This window comes from Erinaceus europaeus, chromosome 15 (genome assembly GCF_950295315.1).
Source record: "Erinaceus europaeus chromosome 15, mEriEur2.1, whole genome shotgun sequence".
Lineage (NCBI taxonomy): Eukaryota > Metazoa > Chordata > Mammalia > Eulipotyphla > Erinaceidae > Erinaceus > Erinaceus europaeus.
The window spans coordinates 45,647,836-45,664,282 of record NC_080176.1 but is presented as its reverse complement, the minus strand read 5'-3'; the positions used below and the strand labels follow the sequence as shown (position 1 = coordinate 45,664,282).

Genomic DNA, 16,447 nt, shown 5'->3' with positions numbered 1-16,447 from the left:
TATCATTATTGAACACATATGTATCCTTAGCAACTCCACTGCTTGTTTAAAAAAAATTAGAGACATCAAAAAGAAATGGTTCAATGAACCTAGTTATTCCAGAGAGCCTGACTATATTTCTGTTGTGAAGAATGACTGGAAAGATGAATTTAATCAACTACTTACAAAGCAGCAGTAAGGCGCCCAGGGCTATCATGCCTATTCCTGTCCTTCCAAGACCAACATTTGAACCCCCAACATGGTCGTCAGTGATGTAGATATCATTAGTAACAGAGCTGTAGATGTCTGTGGTACTAGGATATAAGCACATTTGATTGTAGTCACAGTCGCAGCCTAGTAACTGCACAGTCTGTGGTGATTCACATTCTCTGTTATAGCTGTCCTTCACTAGAATTGGAATTTGGTAAAATTCTGGAAGTAAAGGTTGCACAGCTGTGAGCACTGCAGAGGTAGCTGAAAACAAAGAGAACACAGAGAAAACAAGTTAAACAAAATTGCTTGGAAGTGATCCTTTCTAATACCCAAGACTGACTTAGGTCTAACAATTTTTATGCTCTCATAGTTATATTCATATTAAAAAACAATTATACTTGTTTCACATTTTGTTCTGCTGAATTTTTATTTCTACGAGGAAGATCAAGAACCTAATCCTATTTCAGAGCAACAACATGGGACCTATAATATGTACTCATTTAAATATTTGTCCACTGAATGAAAGTTGAAAGAAAACATTAGAAACCTTCTCTTTAGTATTACAACTTATGAATACTGCAATGTATAGTCAAAGAAATATCTCAGTGTTAGAGCAAAGAACTTTCATGCCTAAGACTCCAGGTTATAGAATACAGGATACCCATATGCCAGAGCTGAATGGTTTTCTAGTCTTCCTCTCATTGATCTCTCTCATAAAAATAATTTTAAAAAGTTACAAATACAAAAAAATCAGTCCAATACTTATCCTTAAGACTTTTTAAATCTTTTCCAAAATTTCTGACCTTTGATATAAAATTATTTCCATAACGTCTGTTTTCCTAATTATTCATGCCATCATTGTATGTCAACTTTTACAGAAGCTCTTTCTTAAAATATAGGTTGACATTTGTTTATCAACACAAGGAAGGGTTAGAGCTTGATCAACTTGATACTTACATTATGAATAATATCTATTGATCTATAGCAATTTACGTTGTTATGGTTTATTACTTTTATAAGTTGTATGATAAGCCAACACTGTCTACCAAAATATAACTTGTGCACAATCTAAGAACTGAATGTGATGTCACAGAATATGTAAGAATTCATTACTTTAGTCACACCAACACTGAAATGAGGATCAAGAAATATTCTCTCTAGTATGTTTAAAGTTTTTACTGTCAGATTTACAAATATCAGCTTTCACCAAGATCCATGTACAACATATTTTCTTATATTTTCACTCTTCATGTCTGGATCTGAATGAGGGAAAAGTGATTAGCAATTATTTAAGAATAGGGATTTTTGTTTTTATAGGTCATGGTGAACTCAAAGTTGTTTTGGCTTTAATGGCATTTTCTTTAATGTATTTTGATTTTTAAAATGTTAAGGTGGTTATTGAAAAAGAGTATACACACACACACACACACACACACACACACACACACACACACACACACACACAGTTTAAAATGACTTGTATATTTTTCTTCTTTGACCAAGGACTAAGTCCTTATTGGAGGGGGTGCTTTATTTTAGGGTTTTAATCAAGACATTTGATTTCATAACAATGAGAATTTTCTTTCACCTTGGGCCCCACAGTCTGATCAGAGAACTGCTGCTACACCCAACTTTTCTTAATGCCCCAAGTGCACGTGAAATTAGAGAACTATCTTTGCCCAAATGAAGTACTGTCATAGCATTTCATTTTCTATCACATATTTAAAATTTTAGGAAGGAAAGAGAACAGAATGGTATGTTACCTAAAATTTACTCTCAGGTTTTTTCTTTATTGGGGAGCTTAATGGTTTCCAGTTGACAGTAAAATATAATAGTTGGTACATATGTAACATTTTTCAATTTTCCACATCACATTCTAACCCACCACCTAAGTCTTCCTCCACCATCATGTTCCAGGACCTGAACACTCCACCCACACCTCAGAGTCCTTTACTTTGGTGCAGTAATCGCAGTTTTTTAAATTAATGTTGGACATTTATTTTTATAACACAGTAATTAGCAGAAACAGACATTCTACTTTAGAATATATCTTTTTACTTTCCATACTCAGGTTTATGTATTTCTTTGTATCCAAAACTTCACACAATTATAATTTAATGCTGTATACCATTACACTTAAGTAATTTGAACCACATTATCAGTCTTATATGTAAGTCTGAGTTCACATATTTCATACAGATGACTCCATGGTTGTATGTATTCAAGGAGAAAATGAGTAAACTTATTCATGGGATGCCTTTGTTTCAGAGACTCAGCTGAAATAACATGGGATGGAGAATTGTAACATCTAGTGAGTCAATTATTTCAAACTAATCAAATATGGGTTTAGTATGCCAACTATGTCAAATGATGGCCATGTTCTTATTGATGTACTGCTATTTATAATTTCAGTAATGACAAATCATTTTACTTTTATTTTGGTTCAGATTTTTTTTATAAATAGCTAAAATTTATAAATAAGAATTGCTCATATGAATATGACAAGAACCATGGAAACAAATATAGAATGTACTACCACATGGTTTCCCTAATTATTTTGTTAGTTTTTTTGTTGTTGTTGTTGTTGTTATTTACTAAAGTATGGGCAAATTTGTGTTTCACTTACCATTAATAGATTTGATATTCCATAAGTCAGCTGTTCCTGGTGGCTGGTCAACAACACAGAAGGTAAAGGGAGACCCATAGGAGTGTTGGTTAACAGAGATAATGGTTGATGGAGAATTAATGCAGATGCTTTGACTTTCAGCAAAAATGATCGGACAGTAATCATTTGTGTCAGGAACTTCGATACATATGGTTCCCGTAGCTGTTTTTCCAGAACCATCTGAAACAGCAAAGAATTGTGGTGTTGGCATAAATTGAGCAAGGCTGAAAATTTTCCCATCACATGATGATGATGATGATATGTAGTAATGCATAGATAAAATATAAATAATTCTTGAGATAATGCTTGATAGATTTTTGTCTGTTTCAATAGCCTGAAACTACTTTTGCCTTTGCTTGCGACCTTCTCGTCACAGTGGCTTCTTTCTAGGTTATTTGAGCAAATTTCTTCCTGATTTAGGTCTCATGCGCACTATATTCATTCTTCTGAAAATGGTTTCACACTATTAAGTTCTATACATCTTACAAATCAAAGATGGGCTTAGTATACCCACTCTATAAAATTATGGTCATGCTATTATCTATGTACTGCTAATTATAATTTCAGTATTGATAAATCATTAATCAGCTATCCTTCCTCAGAGACTTTACTGTCTCTTCCCATTACATCCCCCAAAATGAAACCCAGTATCTTCATGTGGCTTTCCATTCAGGGTGTCTATCATATTACGAATTGTGGAAATAAACACAAATGGAAGTGAGTAATTGTGTATATTTTTCTTTCTGTTTCCACTTTTTAAAAAATGTATATTCTACAGATTAATGTCATTTCTTTTGGAAATGATGGTTCTGAAGGTTAATATAAATCTGAATTTTAAAATCTATTTTACTTTATTGAAACAAATGCAAATCTATTTTTCTAGCCCAGTTTTGGATTAGTATAATTTATTCAGTGTCTAGGCCACTAAACTACTTTATGACTGTTAGAATGATTAACAAATTATTATTATTATTATTTAAAATCTAACTTGCAAAGGACCTTAGTTTGCTCATTTACAACCTAGAACATCATCTTCAGAATTTTTTACTTGGTCTTTTTTTGAGACACTAAGAAACATCCTTAAAGAATCTTTTGAACGCTAAAGAGAGAGAGAGAGTCACTAAATACATCGCAAATAAACAGAGCCTTTCCAGACTCTTCATGGTTCTGTACAGCATGCTCTTCTAAGGCACTGAACATAGACCTTTCTAGATAGAGCCTCTCATTAGAGATATTTGTTTATCTCACAGATTGTTTTCTGTGTCATTCTCTAGTCTTTCAAAGATTTCTTTCTTATATTTTTTAATTTTTTATCTTTATTTATTTGAGTGGAGGGGAATGGTAGAGTGGGAGAGAGTCAGACACCTGCAACACTGCTCACCACTTGCACAGCTTTCTCCCTGCAGGTGGGGGCCAAGGGCTTGAACCTGGGCCCTTAAGCATTGTAACATATGTGCTCAACCAGGTGTGCCACCAGCCGAACCTTTTTCAAAGATTTCTTAGATCCTGGGTGGTGGCGCACCTGGTTGAGTCACATGTTACAGTGCGCAAGGACCTATTTCAAAGCCCGGTTTCCACTTGCAGGAGGAAAGCTTTATAAGTGGTGAAGCAGGACTGCAGGTATCTCTCTCTCTCTCTCCCCTTCCCTCCCTCACTATCTCCCCTATATCAGTTACTGGTTGCCTCTATCCAATAAATAAAGATAATAATATAAAAAAAGATTTCTAATAGCCTATTAATGTGGCAACCTAAAGAATAAACTATTGCTAATAAACCTTTGCTACCAGGTAGTATCCGCTGACCACAGAGTGCTGTTTCTTCACTTGTTGACTAGATAGTCTTGATCAAAAGTTTTGATTCCTAAATGATTTTACTGAGGGGATAATAACTTATAGTATAAGATTGCTGAGTGCAATATCTTCTCTGCACACCACTCCCAGTCCCAATTTAGGTCCTTCTCCATCATTGTCCAACTGGTCCTGAATGCTCTTTCTGCTCCTGGCCATCCTCTCCTTCCCTTCTTTGCTTTGGTGCTCCGCGTCTGGATGGCTATGTATTAGTTCAAACACTCAATTTAGGCAATTAGATGGTGACCCTTGTTTCCAGTGTTTTCAGTACATTTTGATAATGCTTTTCCCTTTTTTCTTTATTCATCTTAAATGATTTAATTTTATTCCAGAGGTTTAAGATTTTAATATATGGCCAATACATAACAGGTCATGATCAACAAGCTCAGGCTTTTTTTAGGAGCAAGCTTCCAGAATATATTTTGTAAATAAGACAAGATAGGTTATGTAAATTTTCCAGATTGTATGAGTTATATTTGGGTATGATCATGGTTTATTTATTTATTTTGCCTCCAGGGTTATTGCTAGGGCTTGGTGCCTGCACCACGAATCCACGGATCCTGGAGACCATTTTTTTCCCTTTTGTTGCCCATGTTGTTTTATTGTTGTTGTTGTTGTTATTGTTGTTATTGATGTCATTATTGTTGTGTAGGACAGAGAGAAATGGAGAGAGGACGGGAAGATAGAGAGGGGAAGAGAGAAAGATAGACACCTGTAGATCTGCTTCACCACTTGTGAAGTGATCCTCCTGCAGGTGGGGAGCCAGGGGCTCGAACTGGGATCCTTGAGCCAGTCCTTGCACTTCACGCCATGTGCTCTTAACTTGCTGCATTGGTTTATTTTTTATCTTAAGTTGTCCACTTTTTTTTTCCTCTTTGTCTTTTTTAAAGCTCAGAGAAAAGCTTAATACAAATCTGCATTGCCCATATTATGTTAATTATGTATCTGGGACATCTGTTTCCTTTGGGGGATACATTTTTTTTCATCTATTGTTTAGTAGTTGGCTTCCTAGACACTACTCCAGAAATTCATTAACTCTTGATCAGTCTAAAAATTCCAGGAAGGTTCAGATTTCCCTTAAGGAGAAGCATCTAATACAACCTACCTCATTACCTGTGCTTTTATTTGGAACTTCATATTTAGAGTAATGGTGTGCTTTCTTGGTCATTAATGGCTTATTTTTTAACAACATATCTAATAAAAAAATTACAGGATATCTTATTGTAGCTCTCAGTTATAGTAGTTGTAAAATATCTATACTATATGCAGAAAATTCATTCCATAGGTCATTTGTAATTGAATTTTACGCATACCTTGTAGCACTAACTTTAAGTATACAATTTGTACATTACTGTATATGTTAGATTAACCACTCAAGTAATAAGGACTTAGACAAAATCTGAATATATATATATATATACATATATATATGTAAAACACTATAGGTCATATACATTTTTGGAACATAAGTTAAATTATGACAAGTGTAAATAACATGTGTAAATATATGCTGAATTCATTTCTTGATTTAAGCTATTTAGAATTTTCTGTCTTTCAAGCACTACTGAATAGTATATTTCATTCAAACCAATTAAATACCAATATAATCATACTTATATGTACTATATAATAACTTTATTAAAAGCTGAAAATAAAATTTCTTACCATCTATAGCTAGAATCTCTGCTGTATATATCCCATTGGTAATATATTTTGACGTCTTATCAAATTCCCTGGAAAACTGTATCTCACCAGTCCTTGAATCAACTTTTAACCAGTTGCCTGCATCCTGCCCTATGATATACCTGTTTTAAAATAAATAAATCACTGTGTTTATATGTTTGTAAGTAACTAAAATCACATAAGAACTATATTATGTTAAACATATCGTATTGATATGATCACAGCAATAATTGTCTTAGAGTGAAAATTGGCACTTCAGTAGCAGGCAGCTTCCCAATAGAATTTTTACATTTTCACAGTTCTTTCTTTTTAGATGGACTGAGAAAGTAGAGAGTCAGTGAAAGTGAAAGAGACCACAGCACCAAAGCTTCCTTTAGTGTGGTGGAGATTGGGCTCAAACCTGGGCCTAACATGCAGCAAAAACAGCAAACTATTCAAGTGAACTATTGATATTTTTCCAAACCTTCTTATCACTTCTAGTTCTTAAATTAAATGCTAGCAAGAGATAGCACTATTAAGAGAGTATCTTATTTTTTCCTAGGTTCAGAGCACTTGGATTGTTAGGAGTTGTGGACTCCTCCCTCTACCTTTTGTGTATGAGCTTCCTTACAGACAATGGATTCGAAGTTATTGACCTTTTGGGGAGAACAGGTCTTTGCTCCAGAAACAAGTATCCAAGGTACTTAACGGATATATTCTTTTTGTCTTGCTCATAATAACGAACTTCATAATTTTTGTTGTGTAATTATTTTCCAGAAAAATCAATGTGTTGGCTTAATTCATATATAATTTAAGTACCTAGTGTCCCTAATACCTAGTCTCTTTTTTTTCCAGTTCTTTCTTCATGCTCATCACATTTCTGGAACACCTGTGTCTTAGCTTCTTCTAATATATATATATTAGAAGAAGCTAAGACATATAATATAATATATATTATATAATATATATATTATATATATAATTATATATATTATATATATAATATATTATATAATATATAATATATTATATATTATATATAATATATTATATATTATATATAATATATATAATATATATATTATATATAATATATATAATATATATATTATATATATAATATATATATATATATAAATTTTTTTTTCTCCTTTGAGCAAAGGGTTGAAATCAGTCTCAAAGTCATAGGTAACAAAGACCTTAAGGAAAACAGCAGTGACTAATCTTTTATGATGTCATACTGTTTACAAGAAACTGACTCAGCCAGGTCTAAGTTAGTACAACTGGTCACAAAAGATCAAAGAGACTCAGAGGAATTAACTGTAGGAGGCTCTTTGATCTTACACTTACTCTCTAAACAGAATTACTTTCATAAACCCGTTGGCTTTCTTACAGCCTTTAAAAAGACTATGAATGGGAGCCAGGCGGTAGCGCAGCGGGTTAAGCGCAGGTGGTGCTAAGCACAAGGACAGGCAAGAGGATCCCGGTTTGAGCCCCCGCCCCCCACCTGCAGGGGAGTCGCTTCACAGGCGGTGAAGCAGATCTGCTTCTTTCTCTCCTCCTCTCTGTCTTCCCCTCCTCTCTCCATTTCTCTCTGTCCTATCCAACAACGACGACATCAACTACAACAACAATAAAAAGACAACAAGGGCAACAAAAGGGAAGATAAATAAATAACAATTACCAAAAAGAAAAAAGAAAAAAAATTCTAAAAACAAAAAAGACTATGAATATCCAGCACAATCACTGAAGACAAGCATATTAGAAAAAAGGAAAAAAAGAAAAAGGCAAAGCAAAACTCCAAGAGTATTTCAACCCACATACTTGAACATATACTCCATAGATGAAAACTGACCAGGTTTACCACTCTAATGGGAGCAAAGTATCATAGTACCTAACATTTGTTGCTGGGTGTCCTGTGTCCATATCTACAGCAGTGTATGTGCCAAGCACATAATTTAACCAAGAGCCACCTCTTACTCCTTCTCGCACACTGAAAGTCATGGAAGTTGGATGAAATGTTGGTCCTTCTCTCACATTAATAACCTGGATTCTCACTGGTGTTGACTGCATTCGAAATTGGGAGGCAACTGAATGGTGAAATTCAGCTTGGTTTTTAACTCCAATACCAAGGTGAATATTGGGCATTTGTTCATAATCTAGCATCTGAAATGAGAGAAAGTAAAACTTTTGAAAAAACAAAAGAGTTCTGTTGATTTGGTAAGAAAACAATGCACTAGATAAGTCTAAGAATTATGAAATTCACAGTTTGAATTGATAAAATTTATTTATAACTGCAGTATTTTAGCTATATTATTTCTTTTATCTTTTTATCGCAGTTCAATAAGTCATGTCAAACTAACTATAAACTTTACTAAAATTTTTGAGTTATGAACTTATTTAAAAAAAAACAACAATAAAATGAAAAGAAAAAAAAAAACGTTTTTCTTTCCAAATGCGGAAAACAAAAGTTAAACTGCGTGTGAAATTTATAAAGTAGGCAACCATTGAATAAACAGAGTCTAGCTTTTCTTTTTTTATTTCCTTATTAGGGGATAAATGGTTTATAGTCGACAGCAAAATACAGTAGTTTGTACATGTATAACATTTCCACATAACAACATAACTATGTCCTCCTCTGCCATCATGTTCCAGGACCTGAACCCTCCCGGACATCCCAGAGTCTTTTACTTTGGTGCAATACACCAACTCCAGTCCAAGTTCTGCTTAGTGTTTTCCCTTCTGATCTTGTTTTTCAACTTCTGTCTATAAGAGAGATCATCCCACATGCATCCTTTTGTTTCTAACTTAACATAATTTCTTTCTTTTTCTTTCTTTCTTTACTTCTTTTTTTTTTAAATTTATTTTTTGCCTCCAGGCTTATTGCTGGGGCTGGGTGCCTGCACTACGAATCCACTGCTTCTGGAGGCCGTTTTTTTCCATTTTGTTGCCCTTGTTGTTACTTGTTGTTGTCATTATTATTATTGTTGTCATTGCTGTTGTTTTTGTTGGATAGAACAGAGAGAAATCGAGAGAGGAGGGAAGACAGAGACTGGGAGAGAAAGGTAGACACCTGCAGACCTGCTTTACCGCTAGTGAAGCTAACCCCCAGCAGGTGGGGAGCCAGGGGCTGAACCCAGTCCTTACACTGGTCCTTGCTCTTTGTGCCATGTGCATTTAATCCAGGTTTTACCAACAGACCCCCTCAGTTAACATAATTTCTTCAAGCTCCATCCAAGACAGGGTGAAGAAGGTGAAATCACCATTTTTAATAGCTGAGTAGTATTCCACTGTGTATTCACCACAGCTTTCTCAGCCACTCATCTGTTGTGGGAGGGTCTAGCTTTTCTTTATAGTTTACATCTGGGAATCTCTTGAAATACAGTCTTCAGGAGTTGGGTGCTAGTGCAGCAGGTTAAGCACACGTGGTGCGAAGCTAAGGAGATCCGGGTTCGAGCCCCTGGCTTCCCACCTGCAGGGGAGTTGCTTCACAGGTGGTGAAACAGGTCTGCAGATGTCTGACTTTCTCTCCCCCCTCTATCTTCCCCTTCTCTCTCCATTTCTCTCTGTCCTATCTAACAATGATGACATCAATAACAGCAATAATAACTACAACAACAATAAAAAAGGGCAACAAAAGGGAAAATGAATAAATAAATATAAAAAATTTAAAAAAGAAATAGTCTTAATAAAAGTATATATATATATATATATATATATATATATATATATATATATATATGATATAATTGAAAAAAGCAAGTTAAATGAGGCCATGTAGTGGCGCACCTGGTTGAGGGCACATGCTACAATGTGCAAGGACCCAGGTTCGAGCCCCTGGTTCTCACCTACAGGGGGAAAGCTTGGCAAGTGGTGAAGCAGGGCTGCAGGTATCTTTCTCTCTCTCTCTCTCCCCCTTCCCTCTCAATTTCTGGCTGTCTCTAAGCAATAGGTAAATAAACATAATAAGAAAAGAAAGAAAACATAAGTTAAAAATGGTGCACATTACCTCTAAAGGAAGATTCATGATTATTATAGTTCATCTTAAATTATAATTTCCTTGTACTAAATCTGGTGGACAAGAAATCTCCTTCAAGACCCATTAAAATAAGTATACTCAGAGAAAAGTCATTTTTGGGATGGTTTTCTCTATGAAAGAGGAATAGAATATTTTGATCCAGAATAAATCATGTGGTGACATGAAAAGTCACAAGTGAAAAAGCAGTTTGTAAAAAACAGAGTTTTGAACAGTGTGTGGGTGGAAGTATTTTGCAAATTACTGTAAACGTGATTCTTAGCATATTTACCAGCAATAGATGTCAGTGCCATCAACAAGATTCTGAAACAAATCCTTGCTTCTTATTTATTCTGATGGTATGAATGTTTCCTTAGATTTTAAATTCTTCACAAGGGCCGGTATGACAGATAGATAATTTTACCTGAGTTCTTATTTGCGAACTGCTCAACATATTTCATTTAAATTTAATCTAGTCTCAGAGACTTTGGATTTTGATAAACATTATTTTCTCCATGGTCAAAATAATGCATAGCGCAGAGCTGAATACTAATTCCACACTCAAAAAATGAACTTTCAATAGGAAGAGATACCTTTCTACACCAAAATTGAATTTTCTCAAATTCTATGTTATCTTCAAATAAAATAAATGTCCGAAATCTCAACTGGTAGAGAAATCTTTTTGCCTTCCTAATGAGTAGAGTGCCCTTAAGCTATATGAATAGATGTTTCAAGATGTGTCTGTTATTGCTATTCAGAGATCAGAAATTAAGTAGGGGCAGAGAACTGGCTGAGGAAATCTGCCAGGACAGATAAAGGCAGGTAGAGGATAGGCAGAAAGTTCCTCATTCATTCTCTAAGTGGGATTCTATATCAAAGATTTCCTAAATGTGCCCAGTGGTCAGGGTTGTGCAAAGAAAAATAAAAGCCATTTTTTTAACCTTTGGATTTTTGCTTGAGTTCGAATGGAGAGGCTGGGAAAACTCAGTCTGTGCAATTAATGGCATGGTTGAAGCATAATCACATGCAGGTGTGTATTAGAAAGTAGAAGTTGGGGCAGCCTCCTGAGGTCCAGATTGAGACTCAGGGTAAAGACCATTCCTGAAATTGAATTTTCTACTAGGTTCTCTGCACCCTCCACCCTGATGTTTTCTCTGGAGCTAGGTGCTTGAACTATGAATCCACTGCTCCTAGAGGCCATTTTTTTCCATTTTATTGGCTAGGACAGAGAGAAATTGAGAGAGGAGGGGGGAGGTATAGATAGATAGATAGATAGACAGATAGATAGATAGATAGATTGATAGATAGACCTGCAGACCTTCTTCACTGCTTGTGAAGCATCTGCCCTGCAGGTGGGGAGCTGGGGGCTCAAACCCTTGTGCTGGTCCTTTCACTTAATGTGCTTAACCAGGTGCTCCCTCACCTTCCCCACCCCAGAGTACGTATATATTTAGAATAACTCATAAAAGGCATGGTATATAAATCATATAGGGTAGGGAAAATAGCATAGTGGTTACGCAAAATATTTCATATGAAATATTTTCTTCCTTCTCCTTCTCTTCCTAACTCCCCCTACCCTTTCCCCATCTTCTCCACTCTCCTTTTCCTTGGTCTTTTTTGATAGAACATAGGGAATTTGAGAGGGAAGGGGGGCCGATAAAGAGGGTGAAAGATAGACACCCGCAGTACTTGCTTCATGGCTCCTTAAACTCTTCTTCAATGGGGTCCTTGTGCATGGTAACACGCACTTGACCAGGTGTGCCACTATCGGGTCCCCTTCTTGCTATTATTTTAGTAGTGTGAGACGCAGACCCAAAATTAAGAACAGTTACATATTATAATACAAAGACAATAATTAAGATGGTAAGAAGCCTAGTGAGGATTTCATAACATTTCTACATGTTTATTTCTAACCAATATGCAATGTTAAACAGATTCTGATCTCTGGAAGTTAAAAAAAAAAAAAAAGGAAAACTAAGTATTGAAAATTTGACAAGGTGTCAGGCTACTTTTGCTTTTCTCTTGAAATCACGTTACACTTGACAAGGACTCATACCTTTCCTGTATTTTCATTTTATTAAATAAAATTAATTAATTAATTTAAGTGAGAAAGATATGGAGATGATAATACACACAGAGACCAGAGCACTACTCAGCTCTGGCTTATGGTGGTGCTGGGGATTGAACCTGGGACCTTTGTAGCCTCAGGCATGAAAAGCTTTTAGCATAACTATTATGCTGTCTCTCCAGTGTTCCTCCTTTTATTCTCTGTTATGGCCTTTAATCTTGTTCTTAGTACCTTGATTTGGATAATAATAATTTCTAAGCATTAATTTTTTTCAGAGTTGAACTTAATAACAATTTAAAATATTTTTAATGAATTTTAAAACTTTTTGGTCTACAAGTAGGGGTGGTAAGTTTTTACTATTAAAAAATAATAATTTATATAATGGAGGAGGGCTAAAGAACACCACTCTAATATGCTACCGAAAGATGGAGTCTCTCCCAGATTTTCATTGTTAATCCTATACTCAACCTGCTGAACCACCTTCCCAGCCACAGACAAGATTTTTGTTTGTTTATGTTGTTTAAGGGCAGATAATAAATCTTTTAGGCTTTGGAAGCTACAGACAGTTCCAGGCTCAGGAATTTAACTTAGTTATTAGAGCATTAAAAAAAAGTCAAAGGAAATACATGAATGAACAAATGACTTTTCTCTATTACATTAATGTTAACTGCAATCTTATTGGCCTTAGCCATATTTGTTTCTGAGTTGTATTTTTAGATTTAACTCTTGTTCATAACATAAAGATATAATATAACTGAAGAAAAACTAACCTGGAATTAGATAAAAATAAAATATTGCAGTCCAGTATTCAAGATTTCAGCAGACTAACTCCAATTCCACATGCCTATTCTGGCATTTTGTTGCTTTGTTTAAATACTTTACCATGTCTTCCACATATTATTATTCCCTCACTTTTATATGTTTGTCTATTTTACTGTATTCCCTGAATTAAACATTTTCAGATAAGTTGAGCTCAAAGATGTCACCTCTTATATCAGTAAGTATCTCACATTTTACTCACTGAACAGTGGATTGAGTTTAATATTATAACACATGTACTATTGTTTCACCTCACATTATTATTCCACTCATAGGTGCTTGGTTTGTTTTTCTGACCTGATAGTGAGCACTTTGAAAAAAAAAACTTTGTTTCCCTTATTCATAAATATTATGTTGATGAACTGAAAAACTCAGACTCACACAGCAAGCAAACTTAGGACACTCTACACATACTAAGTTTCAAAATTATTGAGTACTTTTAAAAGGCAGAGACTGTGTCTAATAGTCTTTTAAATTTTTGTTGGAAGAATATATCAGGTCCCATACTATACCTTGACAACTTTCAAAATGCCTTCATTGGTTCTTGGGTCTGTCTGAATATCAAACCAATTCCCATCATTTCCAGAAAGAATTACATAATTTGCCAACCAATTATCTGTTCCTTCTTCATCAAGATCAATTGCTTGTAATCGTATCAATTCTGAACTTAGACAATTCTCTTCAATACTGGCTGAATACTGAAATGACATAGATCAGTGTTGATTTTAGTAAATTTTCAAAAGAGGAAAGGTATTTATTAATACATAATTACCATGCAAAATACTGATAGCAAACTATGTCAGTAGTTTTTGTACCATAATTAGAAGCCATTTTTTTTCAATCAGAAGTAGAATAATAAAATTATTTTAAGATAATAGAACTGATTTTCTGTTTATTTATTCATTTATTTTGGATAGAAACAGAGAAAAATTCACACAAAGGGCATGGGGAGATAGAGAGGGAGAGGAACACACACAGTACAGTTTCACCACTTGTGAAGCTTCACCACCCCCCTAAATGGTTTGAACTTAGGTCTTCTGCACACTGTAATGTGTGTTCTAATGCACAACCCCCCACCCAGTCTCTAGAATTGATTTTCATTGATATACATGAAGTCAAAGTTAAAATGGCACTTCGTTTCCTTTTTAAAAATTAATTAATTAATTTATTCTCCAGGGTTATGGCTGGGGTTTGGTGCCTGCACTATGAACTACTGCTCCTGTGGCCATTTAAAATTTTTTTTTTTTGATAGGACAGAGAGAAATTGAGAGGGGAGAGGAAGGCAGAGAGGCATAGAGAAGGACAGACACCTGTAGATCTTCTTCAGGGCAGATGAGGTGACTGCCCTGCAGATGGCGAGTCGGGGGCTTGAACTGGGATTCTTGCAGGAGTCCTTATGTTTTGTATGACGTGAGCTCAACCAGGTGCGTCACCGCCCGCCCCACCCCACCCTACCACGTTTCCTTTTTCTCGGTTCCTTTTCATTTTCCTTGATTCTCTATCTACTTTTACTGTATAACGCCAGGTAGTAACCAACTAAGCTTTTTGAGTCAGAGAATTCATGTCGTAATGATTCCCTTTTGCTCCAATAATTCTGAAATGGACATAGACAGCAAAGGAGGGGATGAGAATGGTAGTAGCTCAAGAAAAACATTTTCTTTTATTTTTACCAAAACAAGTCAACTTTGCCTTATGGTTTTCAATTAGTGTATGATATTAAACACATTATCATGCAGAAGAAACTCCACAATTCATATAACAAGTATATCTATACATCTATATCTATCTATCTATATGCCTCCAGGGTTATTGCTGGAGCTCGGTGGCTGCACCATTAACCCACTGATCCTGGAAGCTATTTTTTTCCCCCTTTTGTTGCCCTTGTTTTTTTTTTTTTTTTTTATCGCTGTTGTGGTTATTATTATCGTTGTTATTGATGTCGTTGCTGTTGGATAAGACAGAGAGAAATAGAAAGGAGGGGAAAACAGAGAGGGGGAGAGAAAGATAGATATCTGCAGACCTGCTTCATCGCTTGTAAATCGACCCCACTGCAGGTGGGGAACCAGAGGTTCGAACTGCAATCCTTAGCCAGTCCTTGTGTTTCAAGCTATGTGCACTTAACCCGCTGTGCTACTGCCTGACCCCCATATATCCATATATTTAACAGAAATTGTATCATAAACTATCAGGAAATCCAATTGACAATGGACAATTAGAAAAAAAATGACGAGTGTAGCAACTTACTGTAGTTTTTTCTAAGGTAGGGAAATTATCATTGACATCTAAAACCTTGATTCTACAGTCGCATTCAGAAGACAGTCCATCCATCGCACCATCCCGATCTGAGCCTCTCACAAGGAGGTTGTACATACTGTGTTGCTTAATTAGGATGAAAAAAACAATCAAGACTTAGATCTTGTCTTAAACTCTGACGTTATTTTGCTTTGTATTTGCATAATAAAGTATTATGCCTTTGCATAATCTGTTAGTCCAAATTTTCTTTTATATCTTTTATATTATCGTTTTAAAAAATGGTGACTGGGGGAATATCTCAGTGGTAGAGCACAGGACTTACAACCTGAGGCCCGAATTTCGACCACTGATAATGCATATGCCAGACTGAACGATGCTCTGATGTCTCTTCCACACCTATCTTCTTCTCTCTCATAAAAGTCAACAAATCTTTAAAGACCACGATTGGATTATTTTTCTAGCCTCCCTCAATTTGGAGGAGAGGTATAGACAGATCATTTCATCTTTGACATTTTCAGATCAAATCCTTTATTTCTTATCATTTATTCATAGAAGGCTTTACCTCTCTGTCAAGGAAACTGGACATCGTGCGAACTTCTCCAGTGTACCTGTTCAAGATGAACATTGGTGCACCCGAAGGCTCCTGAGAAACAATCTTGTAGGCAATTTTAGAATTCAGATGATTGTCTTCATCCGCATCTGTGGCACTCAACTTTACTACTAGTGTGTCTAGAAATGAAGATGGAGGTGGAGTATGTTTGAGACTGTCAGAATCAATTAGGTAGATCATCAGGTATATATAGAAAGAGTGATAGCTTTTCTTCTGTTCTAGATTTTCCATGAAGCTGTGTTACCATAACTCCTAGCTATGCCTTTGCTTACAAAAGTAATGGTGGTTTGCTCCTGCAACATCATTTATAAAATAC

General features: G+C 35.4%; 1 protein-coding gene across 3 annotated transcripts in view; it reads right to left on the bottom strand.

The window, feature by feature from the left end:
- The window catches only part of DSG4 (desmoglein 4), a 49,540-nt gene that overhangs the window by 8,716 nt on the left and 24,377 nt on the right, over nt 1-16,447 (bottom strand). For all 3 annotated transcript variants that reach the window (XM_060173670.1, XM_060173669.1, XM_060173671.1), the window contains exons 6-12: nt 16,084-16,250; nt 15,513-15,647; nt 13,781-13,966; nt 8,261-8,532; nt 6,370-6,509; nt 2,819-3,037; nt 166-453 (exon numbers count right to left, since the gene is read on the bottom strand). In XM_060173670.1, coding sequence (XP_060029653.1) covers nt 166-453; nt 2,819-3,037; nt 6,370-6,509; nt 8,261-8,532; nt 13,781-13,966; nt 15,513-15,647; nt 16,084-16,250 — 1,407 coding nt within the window. The remainder of the gene's footprint in view (nt 1-165; nt 454-2,818; nt 3,038-6,369; nt 6,510-8,260; nt 8,533-13,780; nt 13,967-15,512; nt 15,648-16,083; nt 16,251-16,447) is intronic.